A 19,449-nucleotide genomic window follows, 5' to 3' on the forward strand; every position below is an offset into this window, starting at 1 on the left:
TAGAGAATAGAAAACTCGGTGCAGATGCTGAGGGAGTAAGAGAAAGCAGAGCTTAAATATAGGAAACCGTAACCTGGAGGCAATGTGACACCCCAGTTTCAGAATGAATTGCGAAACAATACTGCATACAGATGCCTGTAGAAGCCAAGAGTACGTACCGCTATTAGACATTTGAAAAAGATTGTTCTTTTCAAACTTCTTGAAAACACTTCCTTTAATTTCAACAAACTGCAATAGTAAACAAAAACATGACTTTTATCATGATAATAGATGAAAAAATGGACATGCTACATATAAAACTTCCTGGAGAGTAGATAACGTGAAAAAAAATAACTTTGTCCCACCCAGAATATTACCACTAAAGTGCCGTATGACCTCAAAAATGTAAAATGAAACCTCATACTTACATTATTAGACATCATGATGGTGAGCAGTGATTTGTTGTGTGAGTTAAAAGCCACGTTGAGAGTGGTTGCTTGAACCATAATGAGAATTGCATGCAAAACTAGTGGGCAGTGACATCAAGGAAAAAGCCCGTTTTCATATCGTATCAATAGATACAACTATACAGTTTTGAAAGTGAACAATGTGGGAGGGGGGCATGGTTATGCTTTCTAAATCCAGTCTTGGCGTTCATGCTTTGTTTTCTTATTAGCTATAGGTGATACGAATTTGACAGGTAAGACGTACGGGACCCATGTGAAACGAAAGCAGAAATGAGCCTCTGCGCATCCATTCACTTGGACCGTTGAGTCCTGGAAGATGGTTGTCTGGTTCTTTCTGGATTTCTGGTATTTGGCACAAGGCCTGGCAAACAGGCCTTGAAAACAGTTTGTTAAATATATGGAATAAATTATGATAAATACTGAGAAAAGAGACTTAGCTAATTTGCCTTCTAAACAGAAAAGCACACAAAGTAAAAGTCTGGAAGCAACTCACCTCTGTAGTTCTGCAGGGGATGGGGACTGTAAGATAATAAGAAATGTCTAATAATGAAGTTTCTTTACATGTCATTTTTGAAAACATCCACAAGTTGCAGGCATGATATCTGTATGACACTTGGACTAGTTCGTTTACATGAAAAGAGGAGCTGTTTTACTTCCTATACTTGGAACAAACTTTTATGCTTACAGAAATCTTCCCACTTAGTCCCTACATTTTCCAAGTGTTAATCCAATCCTTTCAAGTCTCACTCTTTCAGAGACAGTGCAACTCCCGCGAAGGAGCCCTGACCCCACGTGGAACTGAAGTGCAGCTACTCACGAGTGTGTACAAATGTATGTATGGGTAAACACGCACGCTCACACAAAGTTTATCTAGTAAAGCCTTTGCTCCTCAAAAGAAAAGCTTTAAGATGGGGTGTGGGGAACAGAGGAGATAAAACCTCCAAAATTCCTCTCAACCAATTTCAAATTCTACCTCTAGATGAGCCGTATACATTTTAAGCCCTAGGATTTAACAAAGAATTCACAGGCTTAAAGATAACTTCCACACAATTCCAGTGTGGGTATGAAAGTTATACAGATCACATAAAGTATGTATAAATATAAACCCTTCATTCTCAAGTTCTTCCATATAATCAGTTACACTGAGACGAGAGCTGCTTTTTCCCAGTTATAGGGAGCAAGCATACACAAGTCTCTTTAATTTATAATCACTACTACAGCCAATTTACCAAAAGAAAGCAGACATTTCACACTAATCTTCAGGATACACACTCCTCCCCCTTTAAATCTGAGAAGCAGCTAACCAAATAAAATGATGTACAATATGCACTGACTTGAAATTCCCAGTAAGTTTAAAGGATACAGACATAGAGAACGGCCATGAAAAAGTGAGGAATCACTCCGATATGGGCTCTTTTTCTTTCTTTAGGCTCTGTTGCTGTCCAGTAGAGAGCATCTAATATATCTTGTCCAAATGATGAAAACAGACGATCTGCTACCTGAGGAGAAAAATTATTGGCAAGGTGTTTCCTTTCCTTTTTTTTTTTTCCCTGCAACGTGTTTCTTAATATTCCACCGAAGTATGTTACCACAACTCAGATGCAACTCAATCCCAACTGAGTTGGGATTTTTAAATACCGCTGGAAGGCAAGCTATAAAAGAACAGAGATCTTTGTTTACTTATGCAGGGGTGTTTCTTTATTCTCTCACATACAGTGAGTGCTCAAATTGTTGTACACTTAGACTCATTATCTATAACAAGGAGTGTCTTACATGGGGGCAAAGATAAAAGGGAGAGGCACATGAAAATCATGGGTCCTCCAGTTTTAATTCTCTAAGTTCGGATTCAGGGTCTGAACTTAAATCCTTTAGGCCAAATATATAATTTGACAAATATAATATTTGTAAACAATGGTAGCTGTAATTTGTTTTGGATTAATTACATAGTTTATAATATGCAGATTTACTTCCTAAAAACATTTTCAGGGACTGATCTCCATGAATATAGTATGATAAATAACCGGAAGCACGCTGAAATTAAAAACAAAAGAAACAAAAAAAGGAGGGCATAGGTCATTCAGGCTTCAGCTATCATGTGCATCCACACCCAGATCATCAGCCTTGGGCTCCCACAGTCTCTAACCCATCACTCTGTTCTTTTTCACCATGGTATTTATCATTTCCTAATATCTTCTTGTTTATGGTCTTTTTTCCACCTGCAGAATATAAGCTCCATGAGAACAGGCTTTGCTCACCTCTGGATTTTTAGAGTCTAAAGGCAGTGCCTGGCATGCAGAAATTGTTGATTAAATATTTGCTAAAGGAAGACATAAGAGCTACCCACCGTTCGGGGAGCCTCAACGCACGTGTGGCACCGTGCTAAGCCCTACGTACTGCCTCACTGAACATTCCTAATTCCGCTAGCACCCGCGGTTCACTGGTGAGACAGTAAGAGTTACAGACACTCGGCAACCTGCAGCCAAGTTCAGGACAGCAAGGCAGTAAGTGAAGAAGCAGGGTTCGGTCAGAGACGGTTTATCTCTAGATGAGAGTCTGGACTCCTGTCCACTGTGCTGAAGCCACATCGTCAACCGTAGTCTGCAAAGTGAGTATGTGTTTCAGCCGTTCTGATCAGCAATTTACGGACCCTTTTCCTTAAGGCCTATTCGCGAATAATAGTACTGAGGCCACCCCGTAGAGGGCTTCGTATACTAGGGGGCGCATTGCGTTTGGGGGTAGGTAGAAGCCCTCGGCACCTACAATCCCCTATGAGGGAAGGCAGGGAAGGGAACTAGTAGGCTACTGGCAGGAAGAGCCACTCACGCGGCAGAAGGAAGGAGATGAGCCCGGGCTTTTCTGTAGGTGAGAGGGAGGGGAGAGTGGGGCGGCTACTCTGCCTCAAAAACCCACTCCCACCATCTGCATCCTGCTTGGTGGGGCCGAAACGAGAGCACAGGCAATGAGCCTAGAATCAGGAAGCTGGGTGTGGTTTTAAGTCATGTTGGTCAACGAACTGAGGAGTAACCAGGACCGGCCAGAGTTCCATGGCTTCCGTGACGATACGGAGAACCCTCCTCCACCACAGCAATGCAGTCTCAGAGCAGACAGGCCGGCAGTCCCACACCACTCCACTGCCCCACTCAGTAGGGAAAGTCCTTTCTTGGCTCATTTAAAAGGTAAGGAGACTTTACTTGTGTCCCTGAAAAGTAGTATAGGAAAATGCATTTGAATCTCAAAAGTTTTACTGTATCACCTAGGGTAGCTTACTTACTATTTTAAGAATTTATTAAAGCAAAGCTTTTTTTTTTTTTTTTTGCTTTGTGTAGCTGCTTATTTTTGTACGAAAGCAGATTTTCATATGTTGACTGCTTTAAAGTGAAATATATTGTATTACAAATATTAAGTACTTGGAGGAATTGGGAGACTTCTGTTTGCTTGCTCTATGAAAAACTTCCAAAGCACTTTAAAATATACATCTATTATAGCAAACACATATAATCCTATCATTTTTCCATAATTTTTAAAGGTCCAGTGAAAAGTATACGTGGGTTTCCAATGAATTTGCAAACAAATTTCCCTAACAACTGACAACCTATATTCTCACGGGGGTTCTGACTAAACTCCAGGCAGCAGGCACCCTTCTCTCCCACCTGAGGACAATACACGCCCTGGGGACCCAGGACCAGCAGTGGGCACCATCTCGCCAGGATGAGATTCTCCAGCCTCAGACCAGAACCACTTAATCAGAATCTGTATTTTTAACAAGGTCTCTAAGTGACTCTATAAACATCAAGGCCAACAACAGTCCTAATACTAGAGTCGGCGGGCAAGTATTCCATATCAGAAGGCCCCAAGTCTGTGCATCAGCCAAGCCTGTCACGGTCTGGGAAGCTCGACCGACCGTGTGAGTGCCCTAACTCACCTCGAGCATATTGTAGATGATGTACAGCTTGATGACTGACTGCCCCCTTATCAGGTGATACATCATGGAGTAGTCAACGTAGTGCATCATGAAATAGCAGATTACCAAAATGACACCCTTCAGGATGTCACACACCTGAGCAGGCTGAAGCAAACGTCTGTCCCTGAAATGCATAAGAAGTAATAAAAACATGAGTTTTATTTTATGTGTTCTCGAAATAATCTTTACTGAACATGCACTGGCATACAAAAATAAAAATGAGAATTACGTTGATATTTTAAGAACTAACGAATTCTACTGACTATTCAGCAGTGTGAAGTTTTCTGTCGAGTACAAAATATAAAGATGTGAAACCAGAATTACTATTAGAAGTGGACCCTCTTAACAAGCAAACGCAGAGGGCGGGCATCTGCTGATAAAGGACTTTGAAGCAATGGATTCCCATGATTTCGACACAAGACTTTCACCTCAAAGCCCTGCGGCCCGCTGGCTCAGCCCCTGCGGTACAACGGTAGCCCTCGGCACTTTTTATTTATAGCATAGAAGGTTTCTCCTTGTCTCTTCACAAGGAGTTCATACTTCCATGATGGCGTCCTGGTCCACTGTGTGGATGTGCCGTAATTTACCGGACACCACTGGCAAATGTCCAGTCTTCTGCAACCACAAACCGTGACGCCATGTACATGTCACGTCTCATATATTAACGTATATCTGCAGGATAAACTCCTAAAATTGGACTTGAAGGGCATGTTGCCTGGACAGAAGCAGCAGAACTGCCCTCTCTGATGGCTGTACCAATTTTCATATCCACTAGTGGCTTATGAGGAAGCCTGTAGCCCAAGCGCATCAATCCAGATATAGATCAACTTCCGGATCTCTGCCAATCCCACTGCTGAAAAATGGCATCTAGCGTAGTGGCCATTGATTTTTCCCAATGGAAAAGTGCATTTCTTTATATATTTAAGTTATTTACATTTCTGTGAATTCTCCGCTCGTATCTTTTTCTTACTCGCTTGACCCAAGTTGCAAATTGTTTTACTAATTAATATGGGCAGAATCATTGTTTACTTCAGATGGGGTTCAAGGCAATCCACCCCCAAGTATGCCAATGTGGCATATTATTTTGAATTAAAGTGACTGAGGAAACAGCTGATACAAGGACACTCTGACCTCTTCTGTCCCCTTGAAAACAGGAGATAAATTCCCCCATGAATGGCACCCTCCCTGCACCTGGAGTGACGTAGAAGGCATCCTGATCACCAGACATAAGAAATCCAGTGCTGAGAAGGCTGTATAAGCAACCCTTGTCACTTCTTCATTAACTTGCTACCCCAAGCCCGAACACCTGGATCTTGTTAATTCTTCACAAATTTACTCTTTCTTTGTCTTAAAGGCATAAAAGCTTCCTGCTTGGTCACTTCTTTGAGTCTCAAATATTTTTATAAGCTCCTGTACATATGAAATCAAATGTTTCTCCTGTTAGTCTGTTTTATGGCAGGTTAATTATTGGATCAGCCAAAGAGTCTAGAAAGGAAAAAAGAAAAAGTTTCCTCCCCTACACTTCTGAGATCACAGCATAAAGAGCTAAACCTAAATTGTGCATGGAATCATCTCACTAAATCACAAGGGAAAACACACACACACGCACACACACGCACATGCACACGCACACACACACACACAGAAAAGAGGAAATTTAAGATTTCTTTCAGTGGCTATGAAACTCCCGTGACAGGAACGGAAGCGGCTCTGTGTCCACAGGCGAATTCCTCACGACAGGAAATGCTCCCCCTCCCGTTCGCACAGCTGTTCTGCCCAGTGTCATCAACAAAAGCCCTGAGTACTTTCTTCAGGAGTTACAGAATCTCTTCATTTCCGCCCCAGTGACAACATTCTAGCACCAGCCTAAGGGGTCGGCTCCTTTTCCAACTGGCCCTCGACCTTCTAAGGTCTCCATATATTCGGTGTTGTCTGCTGACCTATTCTGAGGCTCTTTCCCAACCACTGTCCCCACTCGGATCAGGGGCTCTTTTCTTTCACAGTCTTGCAGAGATCAGCAAGGAATCTGCAAGCCTTCCCAACTGTTACCCGAAATGCTGTTTTACACAAACAGCGAAACATCATTTTACAAACGAGGTTTGCGGTATCAGCTCCACGAGCAGTTGATACAGGACCTCATTCTTATTTCCTATAATGCACACCACACGTGTTTTCAGCCAGATATGAATTCGATCTGTTCATAGAACACGGGATACTGCAAAAGTCCTGAAAAGAGGCAAATTCTATGAGAACTAGGTCTACAAAGGTTTCCAAGTAGATGGGAAGACACCGAACTGAAGCAGGGAGTCTAACTGGGGAGACAGGTCAGAATGTGTCTGTGTCAGACCGTAGGTCTTGAGACCAGTGCTACCAACTGACACGCCAAGGGAAATTATTCTTAGCAGCTGAAGTTTGGGGCAAAATTGCTTCAAGGACAAAGCTGATGAAGATCTATCATTATTTCCCTCTCCCCCTGACTCTTTTCTCCAGTGCCGTTCCTCTCTCCCACGTGGAGTCTGGCTGTTTCTCACCGCGGCCCATCTCCCAAGCACCCAGCCCAGAACACAGATCTCTGTCAAGGCCTATTCGATTATCAAGGCAATTCCCTGCCCCTACTTCCACAAGATTAAAAACAGAAGAGGCATTACATTTGTTGAGAGGTGGCACTAAACATATTTTTAATTCAAGCAATGAGAAGAGGAGAGTTTGAACAGGTGGCCTATGTGTGACTGCCTCCCCTGCGACAGCCAGGGGACAAACCGGCAATGGTACGGAGTTCACTTCCCAACGCTTCCCCAGAAGCGCAGGTGCAGCTCTGCATACGCTGACTATCACAAATCGCCAAGAGCCGTGGGTCTCTGTATTTAGAAACTATAGGTCATGTTTTATGAATTAAAGAAAATGATAGATACCAAAAGTAGGGCAGTATTAATTAATTTGCATTAATTACCAAGGTGATTTTGATTACTAATTAAACGAAGAAAACTATACTTAGAGCTTTCGGTAATAGATTGACATCTACTTAGTTAAGTGATCTCAGCCAAAGTAATTTTATTTAAGAGACAAAGGGCTTTTACACACACACACACACACACACACACACCCAATTATGTGTCTTCATAAACATTTACAACAAAGGACCAATGTGTTGCTATATCTATGAAGGAATACTATCACTAATTACAAGTCATTGTCGGGAATCAGAGCTACCAAACATGGGAAAAATATATCCCAAAATAACACAATATGACACATTTTGAACAAAGATGATAATAACTCACAATTAAGCATAAACAACTTTAATTTAGCTTTATCTCGCCTAGGATTAAACCAGGTTGTAACAACGACAGAAAAGTTGTAGAAACACCTTATAGGACAGTTCCGTTACTATGCGGCAGGCACTGTTCTAGGCACTTGGAATATACTCATTCCCGTGTTCACAATAATCCTATGGGCAACGTACTATCACCATCTCAGTCTTACAAATGAGGCAAAGTACAGTCGAGAATGTGCCCACAGCTGGACAGTTACTAGTCAAGCAATGGAGGAGCAGGGATTTGAACCTTGGCAGTCTGGCTCCAGAAGGCGTGTTCTTTACTACCATGGTAGTCTCTATTACCATTCTAGACTTTTCTTTAAAAGAACTTATAAATCAACAAAATGGTACCCTTTCTCTTTCAGCATAATTATTTAATTCCATATTACTTATCACTGTACTGACATCTCATTTGGAAAAATTTTGTGCTAAACAGCAAATATAGCCATCATTTTTGTTATTTCTAAAAAGAGAAAAAAAACAGGACCATATTTTCCTGGACCCACTGCTTTCTGTGTGCTCTCTGCTCTGGTGAAAACATCCACTGCTAATATCATAAGTGGTTGCTCCAGAGAGAACTTTGATTTTCAAAATGAAGGAGTATCATTTAAATAAAGAATAAAAGTAACAGACCTCCTAAGAAACAGACTCTTATTTTCAGATAAATATCCCTGTTAGTAAAAAAGGAAAGTTGCAAAAATTAAAATTATTTCTAAGGTGGCATCTTAAAAGGTATCTTTATCTATCACAGCATCTCTAAGCAAAGACCTAACCTCAAAATAAGTTCACAGTATTAAAAGAACTTGAACCAGTCCCAATATAGGTTTCCTTCTCCATCAAGATATTTTTAGACGACTATCTGATAAGCATTTCCAACTCCAAAAGCAGCTTATCCATAGCCTTGCCAATCAACTTGGAATGGGCTTTCAAACAATACTTTCAGGTTCATGTTCTCCCTTATAAATGTCTGTGAAGTGGTAGTTACTGGCAATTCATTTGGCAAATGCTAAAAATCCTACACGGACACATAAATAAGCGGAGGAAGCTGCTGGACAAAGTGAAAAACCCACTAAAGTCTAGGCTTGGTTGTGAGTTACTGCAAGACGGGTAACATTAAACAAGATACTCAACAGAACTTAAAATATTTTTAAAATTTTCATGTCAAGCCACTCATACAGAAACCACATTTTCTCATTTCTAAATTTCACCTTCTACTCATTCAGACGCTTCCCCTGGACATGCGCAATTGTCTATGGAAGCACTGCCGTTGTTTCAAAGGGCTCAGAGATTCATGGGAACCGAACAAGGTAGTGGACAAAGATCTCTAGGTAGGCTTCTTCCTTCCGCTCCATGGCAGAAGGGAACGTGCTGAGACTAAAGTAAAAACTGGTAGCATACAGAAAGATCAAGAAAAAAGAAAAGGTAACACAAATGAGCAAGAAAAATGGGATAATCCCTGCCTGGTTGATTTTCAAATTGGTGTAGAAAGGTGTCAAGCTATCAGCACGAGATATTTCATTATAAAATACATAGACTGAATCTTTCTTTCTTTCTCTCTGAACGCTTTAACTGTTTGTAGTATAACTAAAAGAATGCAAAATTTTTAAAAAATGTAAAATGTTATATGGTTCCCATTTTTAAAAAAGAAGTCCCTTTATAATTTAGAAGTAAATTCAAACACAGTATTGCGATTAAGATATTTTCCTTGGGGCGCCTGGGTGGCTCAGTTGGTTAAGCCTCCGACTTTGGTTCAGGTCATGATCTCGCAGTTCGTGGGTTCAAGCCTCACTTCGGGCTCTGTGCTGACAGCTCAGAGCCTGGAGCCTGCTTCGGATTCTGTGTTTCCCTCTCTCTCTCTCTGCCCCTCCCCTGCTCACGTTCTGTGTCTCTCTCTCAAAAATAAATAAATATTAAAAAATTTTCTTGTATTTAAAAAAGATATTTTCCTTAATTAGGAAACAGTATTTTAAATCTTAAGTTCTGTTGACATACAGTAGGAAAATAATGACTAAATGCTGAAATTGAATGATTATAAGTCTTTCCTTGGGTTTCAAAATACTTTCAAACTCCCCTAGGAGAAAACCCAACTCGTTTAATAAAGCTATGCTCACTATCTGGAATAATGCAAAATAAAAACTGTTTGGATGGCAGTGGCTAAGCAGCTCAGCTGACTCTGCTGTGGCATCGAGGAGAAAGTATTGCTGTCAAGTCTGAACAAGTGTAATTAAAGATCATTTTACTGGTGATTTTTCTATGTTGGGTGAGATCATGGTCAAAGCCTGCAAAAATGTGGACAGAGCTTTAGGACCAACAAAGGACAGGGAACCATGTTTTCTTCAGGTGGCCATCTTCAAACGTTTACGTCTGCCTATGCCATTTTTGTCGTTTCCGTTATAATTAATATTCGTTTGCACTGATGTCAATTTGGCCAAGAGTAGAGAAGGAAAAATCAGGGTTTACTCACCACAAGGAGTCCCTGTGACACCACATTCCATTCTATAAAGGAAGTGAAAGTGCTCCTCCCTTGGGTCTGATTTACGAGAGAGAAAGAGAGAGAGAAGGTTGTCATGTCGCTACACTACTCAGAGTGCCATGGTGAGGAGACGGGACAACAAACCCGATTTAAGAGGACTCTCTAATTAAACAAGTACACTGCTCTCGACACATCAGCCACGCAGATCAACCCTGATAAGAGGAAATCACAAACATACTTGTTTCCCCAGACAGAGCTACCGAGAGCTCTCCCTCCATGTGCTGTAGGGGGTAGATTAACCATTCAGGGCAAAATTGAGGCTCAGGCCTAAGAAGAGAAAAGTCGTGTGTGTGTGTGTGTGTGTGTGTGTGTGTGTGTGTGTGAAGTGAATTTGGGGTGAATTATCTTGAAGGAGGTAAGGCTTATAGAGGAAACCCAACAGCTGAAGAAACCCTCAAGCATTTGATATTCGTAATTCTTCTGAGAGACGAATGCCTTCCTAGGGGATAAACTCTCCGAGGAAAAAGACACTATTGCCTCTTAAAAACAAAAAGGTCCATGAAACCTCAAGTAAGAGTTCTGTCTAAAACCGAGGTGAGGCCGGGAAATTTGCTTGCACATATTTTATTAGCTCTGATAATACAAGAAAAACACTCTGGCATTTATCACCTAAGCCTACTCTATACTTACTGCCGTCTAAAATGGTTCAGCAAAGTTTTCAAAAATACCAATCAGTTCTTGGCACCAGAGAGCATGGTTTTTCTCTATCATCTCCCTCAACTTTAGTTCAAGTGTTATGGAGAATTCTAAAGCACAAAATGAAGTCACAAGTTTGAGAAGGAAAGAGCATTCACAAAAATGTCAGGTAAATTAAAAACACTTCCACAATTGGTTATTCTATATTTACTCTAGAAGTAAATTTGGAAAAATGACGTCTGATACCTCTTTCGCACAATATAGAGCAGTCCACTTTTCTAAAAAATGAAATACTTCCATTCTTCCAAGAAACACAGATAGTTCACATAATCAATCAAAAGGGAAGAAACCTAGGAATCTGCTTTTAAATAATCTGGATGTCTGGGGCACCTGGGTGGCTCAGTCGGTTAACCTTCTGCCTCTGGCTCAGGTCATGATCTCATGCACGATTCAGGAGTTTGAGCCCCGCGTCGGGCTCTGTGCTGACAGCTCAGAGCCTGGAGCCTGCTTGGAATTCTGTGTCTCCCTCTCTCTCTGCCCCTCCCCAGCTCGTGCTCTTTCTCTCTCGCTCAAAAATAAACATTAAAAAATTTTTTAAAAATAATCTAGATGTCTTTCTTTTATTTTAGTCTCCAACAAAACATTTGGGGGCAAAAAATTTTCAAGACTGTTAATTCATTAGCAAAAAGTTGTCAAGTAAGTATTCCTGAGATCACTATACTTTTTATGGAAGCAGTGCCTCCTTTGTAGGCAACACAAACACACCCACCACGTCAAGATAATTGCCCTGCCAACTTCTCAAAATGAACAATGTTTAAACAGGGTCAAAAGCTGGCAAAATGCCAGCCAGTGGGGACATCGCAATGAAGGCTGGGTTTTCTTGAGGGCGTGGAGAATGGCCTTGGCCCTCAGCCGGAGTGAAGGGCAGAGTCCTCGTGTACTGAGATGTCAGTAGAGGCAAAAAGCAAACCCAAACCAAAAACCATGGGAGGTTTACAGAATATTCAGGACTCGGTTCAAAGAATAAATTCCTAAAGCAGAAAATCTGCGAGGCCGTCAGCTTTCAAAAGCATCTCACAAACGCTGCCGGAGATAAGCTCTGCAAGCGGAGGAGGCAAACACACTGATCTCCAATATGGAAAGAAGGCAACAACGTTACACAACTACTGACGTGATCTGGAAACAGTACTGGAGACCACAAAGTCACTGTGTTCATGTCAGCATCCTGATTACCCTGACAAATATCCTTCTCCCCGCTTTGTGGGGGAAGAATTCAACAGAACTAAGAGACTAGGAAGACAGCAACTTTCTTAGAGAAAAGAGACTGACATATAGGAATATAAGAATAAGGGAACAGAAAACCCCACAATCGAATTCTGTATTGGTCTTTTGAATTTCCTTTTATCCCTTTGAAAAATAAAGTCAGACTGAAGGAAAGAGCACTTTTTGCTTGCTGAAAAAGTTGGAACATAACACAGCTACTGGTGAAGACAAATCAACCTTTAATGGAAGTAGAGAATGTTGGAAGAAAAGGTATGAGAAGGCAGAATTTGGCTATTTCTAAATGCTAATTCTGTAAAAACAAATGTGTTTTTCTATTCTTCAAAAATTAAAGAGGTCTTAGGCATAATATTAACAATAGCTTTGGTAATATACTTTTCTTATCCTAGTTCAAGTTTTAAACACTTCAACTTTGGTGCTTTTAAAAATAATGCCCCAAAAGACACTGTTTTCTAAATTGTTCCAAGAAAATATAAATTGGAATGCACGCTAATGGAAGTACAAACTACTCAATTTGGATAAGGCATACTTAAGGTACTAAGACAAAGTAAGGCAGTATTTTCACATTCTGTGTAATCTGGCCTACATTCACACAGAACACTGAAAGTTGCTGAAGTTCTATTACACAATTTTAACTGCATTTCACATTAGATACATATATGTGTATACATGTATATAATATTTATTAGAGAGAGCATAAAATGTAATTTTTTAGTTGGTCCACATTGCAGAAATGGCAAGGGTTTGCGCTGGGAAACTTAACGGAGTCCTGCATGTAGGGTGACGCGCTGCCCTCTAGTGTCATTTTAGCTCTAAAACCTTGAAAACAGAACACTTTTTATTTGATTTTGAAATGTTACTCAAATTAATTTACACTGAAAGTATGTTAAAGTAATATACAAAAGCAATCATCTCTACTTTATGTGCTAAGAAAAATCTTCAAATATCTTGTAAAGGTCGGCTCCAGGGACCATCAGCCACTCACAACAAAGCCAACGGGAAGAGAGGAATGAAAATGTGCCAGCTCTCTGCAACACCTCTTTTAGTTTTCAGAACACACACTGAAAGACTACTCTCACGCTATTTTGGTGTCCTGCTTCCCCCAAGTGACAAGAAACACTAGAAATGACACAGTTCTAGATGCCCGCACAATAACAAGATGGGTCTTCAAACAGAACCTAAAAAAGGCCTTCGGGAAAACACTGACCAATCTCCACTGCCACTCATTCTGTGAGCCTCCACTGCGTGCTAACATACCCGAGGAAGGACCCACTCTAGAAAGAAGAGAGTTTTTAAGTTGTATTTCCCTCTACTGTTGTATCTCATCACATGCCAACGGCCATACGGAACACACTATGTCTTTGAAAGCCATTCACTTAAAGATGGCTGGAACACGAACTTCCCTCACATTGCTGATCAGAGAAAAACTAAAAAGCTAATTCAGCTCACAGTGTAGACGTGAACATCTCTACACGGCATTAGTTATTTTATGTCAGGTAGCTTCACCTGGCTCTATCTGAATTTCTATGTGTCCATCCTGGCTATGCGGCCCATATGAAGACTTATATTCAGTAATGTTTCATTAGATACTTTTTTCTGGTCTTCTGAAAACTAAAATAACCATAATTTTACTGATCCCCCAATAGTGATAAAAGGAAAAAAGCTATATGAGATTAGGCTTTGCTGATGTTAAAATACCATGCTATAAATGTCTTCAAAAAGGTTTGCTAATAAGAACGAAGCATTAAAAATTCTCCCAAAGGTGTAAAGAATGAACCTGAATTCTGAAAGCTGATGATCAAATTTCTAAAAAGAATCTTCCATTTGTAACACAATTCTCTCGTTCTGGTAGGTAGGGTTACAGAATGTCAAGCATCACATATAACAGTGATGCGATCTTAATTTTTATCATTGTTTTACTCCATGTAATGTGGCAAAGAATTTTTACTCTTTCCACAACATGGTCATCATGACCAATAAATTCTTCTCATTTGTACTGGAATGATTTCTTCCTTATTGAAACTGACTAAGGTTCATTTCTAAACGGACTACATGTGTTATTCAGTGCTTACTAAGTATGAAGTATATGCCCATTTACTACTTTAAAAGAGAATCTTCCATGACTTTAGACATTAAAAAAAAAAATCAACACGTAATTCTGTATATCGACCATTAATTTTGTACCTCAGCTTCCATGGTTAAGTTGTTGATAATTTTATTAATCATATTTTTATATATCATGGAATCACTACCTAATTTATAGTTAAATGAAGTTTATTATTATTGTCCATTTCAGTGTCTTAAAACTTTTTCAGAATGAAATGTGTTTAGAAAAGGGATCCATGTGAGAAACGTCACTTGGGCAACTCTACTAAGAACCGTAAAATGATGTCATAGAGAATGACTCCATAGAGTGGAGACATGTTGGTGTATCTGTACAAAAAGAGAAACCTGTAAAACCCAAACTTCTAACCTCAATAAAGCATTAAGATCCATGTAAGCTTAACGTTTTCATCTGACTGTTCCTAGTTTTGGTAAAGAAGAAAGGAAGGAAACTAGTATTTGTTCTGATCTACTATGAACCAGGCATCATGCTGGGTATTCTCTGTATGCCTCCCAATCTTTGTGGCAAAAGATGCTGGGCTCTCAACATCCCCTTTCTACCGTGATGTGGAAACAGGCTTAGAGAACAGAGAAGTTAGTTCCCCACATCTCACCAATTAATCAACGTTGGGCTGGGCTGCGCTTTCCCACTAGGACAATGCTCTCCGAGAGTTCCCCCCTCTCACAAATTGGAGGGAGAATCAACAGGAGTCAGTAACTAAGGCTCCACAGCCACTAAGACAGTGATCCTTAAACGAGAGGATGAGGAACCCCTGAAGTAAGAGCTCCTGAGGAGATCCTGGTAACTGCCAGCCCAGAACCCAGTTCTCACCCTACAAATGATGCCCAGGAGGTCAAGGGACTTCAAGAACCCAAAGGTACTGGGCAAGGTGGCAACAGTGGCCACAAGGGCCTTGGCTCTCAGCCCCCAGGCCTTCCCACTCTCCTACGTAGCCGTCTGCATTATTATTACTGCACGAGCCGAAGCAAATGTCTAGTTCAAAACCATTTGGAAAAAAAGCGTGCACGAAAAAAGTACAAATATTATATAAACACATTATATAATATTCATTAATAAGACAAACAGAATTAGTTAATGCATTAAGGGCCCAAGTATAAATGAAAACTGTATGAATTATCCCTATTCTGCAAAATCTATCCAAGTGATTATTTACTTTAACAACTACAAGTAGTAAAATACCACTTTTATAAGTAGCAAAAATAATTTAAACATTTAAAATAGCTCACAATCTTAAACTTACCTTAAGCCATAGCAAGGCAGAGTGAAGAGCCTGAATAGTGCCAGGAAAACTCTTAAAGGAAGCAGGGTGAACACATACAGAAATGCATCCAGGCACAGAAAGATTCCAAAAACCATGAGCTGGATTTTAAAAGGAGAGAAGAAAACAAAACAAAACAAAAAAAACAAAAAACAAAAACAAAACATAAATATTCTCTAAACAACTGTAGATGAAAATTTCAAATGAGGACTTTCTAAACTTGGTCGGAGATTCGGTACTCATAACTCAGCTACGCGAATAACAAGTTAATCATTGTACATGTGCCACATTTAATGATGAATCCCTTTTCAAAGTGCAAGTTTGTAGTTCTCCCCACAGAACCTTTGGTGTACCACCTGGAGAAGTCAATTACTCAAAAGACAATCTGCTCCGACCATGACTATGAAACACCTGATGTGCACCTCCTCAGACTTTAAAGATACTGTTGAAAAGCTTTCAGATAAAGTCTTTAACTTTACTCTTTCTGATTTTGCTGTCTCCTGTTTATCAGAGTGCTTCGTGGATAGGGAAAGACTAGGACATATACTGGGCTCAAACACTTTTTTTTTTTTTTTTTTATGTTTATTTTTGAGGGAGATTGAGTGCAAGTGGGAGCAGGGCAGAGAGAGGGTGGGGACACAGGATCCGAGGTGGGCTCCATGCTGACAGCTCAAACTCACGGACTGCGAGATTATGACCTGAGCCGAAGTAGGACACTTCACCAACTGAGCCACCCAGGTGCCCCTAAAATACTGTCCTTACGTCACAAATGTGTAAAGGGATTACTAATTCTAACACAATTTCACATGCACTCAAACTTGTTGTGCTTAGAAGGCATTATATTTTTAAGTTTTTTAAATTTATTTTGAGAGAGAGGGACTAACAGCACAAGAGGGGGAGGGGCACAGAGGTGGGGAGACAAAATCCCAAGCAGGCACCTCGATGCCAGCATAGAGCCCCACGTGGGGCTCGATCCCATGAACTGTAAGATCATGCCCTGAGCCTAGATCAAGAGTCAGATGCTTAACTGACTGAGCCACCACGTGTCCCAGAAGGCACTATTCTTTTTTTTTTTTTTTAACATTTATTTATTTTGAGAGACAGAGATAGAGCACGAGTGGGGGGAGGGGCAGAGAGAGAGAGGGAGACACAGAATCCGAAGCAGGCTCCAGGCTCCGAGCTGTCAGCACGGAGCCCGACACAGGGCTCGAATTCACGAACCACAAGATCACGACCTGAGCCGAAGTCGGACACAACTGACTGAACCACCCAGGCGCCCTAGAAGGCATTATTCTTAACTGGAGGAGTAGCTGCTAACGTTTGCACCTCTTCCTCTTTCTTGTTCTCTTGCCACATCCTTCCTATTTTTTAGTAATGTTATGCATTTGTCCTGTTAAATGCATGACATATTTTGTAGGAAGGTGGAGTTTTTTGATGGCTTGGAGAAGTAGCCACACCTAGGAGACCAAACTCTGCTCTTGTAGGAGCGGTGACTTTCTGGGTCTGACACACAAGCACGGTGAGATCCCAATGTCCTCACACGTTAACACTCCATGAAACCTGAGGTAATGAACTATCCTATGTAAATACATTAAGTAGTTTAAAATTCACAATGTTATGGGCAGAACTGTGTCCTCCCCAAATGCCTATGTTGAACCCCTAACGCCCAGGACCTCAGAGGGTGACCATGTTTGGAGGCAGGTTCTTTATATTTAAAGAGGTAATTCAGTTAACATAAAGTCATTACAGTGAGTCCTGATCCAGTATGACTGGTGTCCTTATTAGATGCGGAAATGTGGACACAGACACAGACAGAGGAAAGATGATACAAATATACAGGGAGAAGACATCATCTTGTAAGCCAAGGACAGAGGCCTCAGAAGAAATGCACCCTGCGGACACACACCCTGATCTCGACTTCTAGCTTCTAGAATTGTGGGGAAATAAAATTCCTGTTGTTTAAGCTCCCCCCCCCCCCGCCCCACCCCGGTCTGTGGTGCTCTCGTAAAGAAGCCCTAGCAAACCTTTAAAAGAAGAAAGGACACATTAATGTTTTGCAAAATGTCTCAAAAGAATATATACATATACGGACGAGGTTTCTTAATCAGAATACAGACACCCTAACAGCTGTTCTGTTTTTTTAAAACAACATAGGCTCACTACGAATACCAAGGGGAGGACCGAGTCATGTGCTGAGAACCACGTTCCAGGGTTCCCTCCGTGGCAGCTGGTCAGTCAGGTGTCCTGTCTGCCAGCACAGACCTGCATCTGCTTCCTTGTTTCGTGTACAAAGGAGTGTTGTAGGAGACTGAGCATGGTCCACGTAAAGCTCGTGGCCCTTATTTACTGCTCTCTCGTCGCCGAGAAGCCTTCCTCTGTTTCCTGGTGGACCGTTGTTGGTTGCCCTCCAAAGGCAGAAACTACTAGAAGCCTGCATATCCCAGAAGGTAATTTCGGTGTGCATGCCAACTCAGGAGACGGCACACTGGGCAGGAGACTAAGTGGTCGTCTTTCTCGTGACCTTACACTGGGGAGGAGCACGTTACTCATTCATCCAACACCCACTAAGCTGTGAATATGGGCCACCTAACGAGCTCAGCCCGCCAGGCGTGACACCAGGATACGATTTCTGCCCTCACTACACTTATTCAATTTTAGCACGCAGACACCCACAGAGACTGCTGCTACAACAGAACCAAGTTTACTAGGAACAGGGGAGCCCTGGAGAGAGAATGGTGGAACCAACTTGGGGAGATGTAGGAAACACTCCAGGGGACACCCTTAAAGATGTGTGAGAAGATGAGGGCTACTGCCACACGGAGAGGATACACTGGGCAGGAGTCAGGGCGGGGAGGGGAGGGGAAAGAAGTTTCCAGAGGGAGGAAGCAGAGCAAGGGCACAGAGGAGGAAAGAAATTATGAAGACTGTAACTTTCTCTTAAAGAATAAAAGTGCAGTCACCTAGGGGCGCCTGGGTGGCTCAGTCGGTTGAGTGACCGACTTCAGCTCAGGTCTTCATCTCACAGTTTGTGAGTTCGGGCCCTGCCTCGGGCTCTGTGCTGCCAGCTCAGGGCCTGGAGCCTGCTTCGGATTCTGTGTCTCCCTCTCTCTCTGCCCCTCCCCCACATGCGCTCTGTCTCTCTCCCTCAGCGTCTCAAAAATAAAGAAAACTAATAAAAAAAAATTAAAAAATAAAAAAAGTGCAGCCACCTATCTCTGGCTTAGAGGAATTAGTATTCGTAATCGTTCACGGTGAACAAGAGTAACAGATGTCTACTGGCCTTTCTCTTTGGACTTTATTTTGTTTTGTTTGTTTATATATTTTAATGTTTATTTATTTTTGAGAGAGAGAGCACGAGCAGAAGAGGGGCAGACAGAGAGGGAACACAGAATGTGAAGCAGGGTCCAGGCTCTGAGCTGTCAGCACAGAGCCTGACGTGGGGCTTGAACCCAGGAACTGCGAGATCGTGACCTGAGCTGAAGTCGGACCTTTAACCGGCTGAGCCACCCAGGTGCCCCTCTCTTTGCATTTTAAACCAGCCCAGCAAACCAAGCGGGCAAGCAATAATCTCACACAGTATGCTAACCGTGGACTGTCCGGAGGTGCCGACATAAACAGACTGCAACAGAAAAATGGAAGGAGGGCAAGTGGCTGCGGTCTAAGGAAATTTCAGCTGGGTGGGGAGAAAGCACTCATGTGGTGAGAACACACAATGCACGAGAAAAGCAACACAAATGCCTTTCAGGGTTTGGAAATGTGGGAGAGGGGCCTCAACTACTGTCCCTGCTGTTTGGAGGTTGCACTTTCTCAGAGAGCAAAGGTTCTTTTAAATTCCTTACGAGAAAACTTCCTAATAAACAGGATGTGATCCTAAAACCATTCATCCTCGAAGG

General features: G+C 41.6%; 1 protein-coding gene across 4 annotated transcripts in view; it reads right to left on the reverse strand.

The window, feature by feature from the left end:
- TAPT1 (transmembrane anterior posterior transformation 1) overlaps window positions 1-19,449 on the reverse strand; it is a 56,714-nt gene that overhangs the window by 24,073 nt on the left and 13,192 nt on the right. Inside the window, exons 1-6 of one of the 4 annotated variants that reach the window (XM_049630346.1) lie at window positions 15,539-15,622; window positions 10,188-10,253; window positions 4,369-4,531; window positions 1,810-1,945; window positions 408-505; window positions 159-228 (exon numbers count right to left, since the gene is read on the reverse strand). In XM_049630346.1, the coding sequence (XP_049486303.1) occupies window positions 159-228; window positions 408-505; window positions 1,810-1,945; window positions 4,369-4,531; window positions 10,188-10,213 (493 nt within the window). In that variant the 5' untranslated portion in view covers window positions 10,214-10,253; window positions 15,539-15,622. Of the gene's footprint in view, window positions 1-158; window positions 229-407; window positions 506-1,809; window positions 1,946-4,368; window positions 4,532-10,187; window positions 10,254-15,538; window positions 15,658-19,449 lie in introns of those variants that run through there. The other 3 variants (XM_049630344.1, XM_049630347.1, XM_049630345.1) reach the window with 3 other exon arrangements.

The sequence above is a fragment of the Panthera uncia genome, chromosome B1 (assembly GCF_023721935.1).
Source record: "Panthera uncia isolate 11264 chromosome B1, Puncia_PCG_1.0, whole genome shotgun sequence".
Lineage (NCBI taxonomy): Eukaryota > Metazoa > Chordata > Mammalia > Carnivora > Felidae > Panthera > Panthera uncia.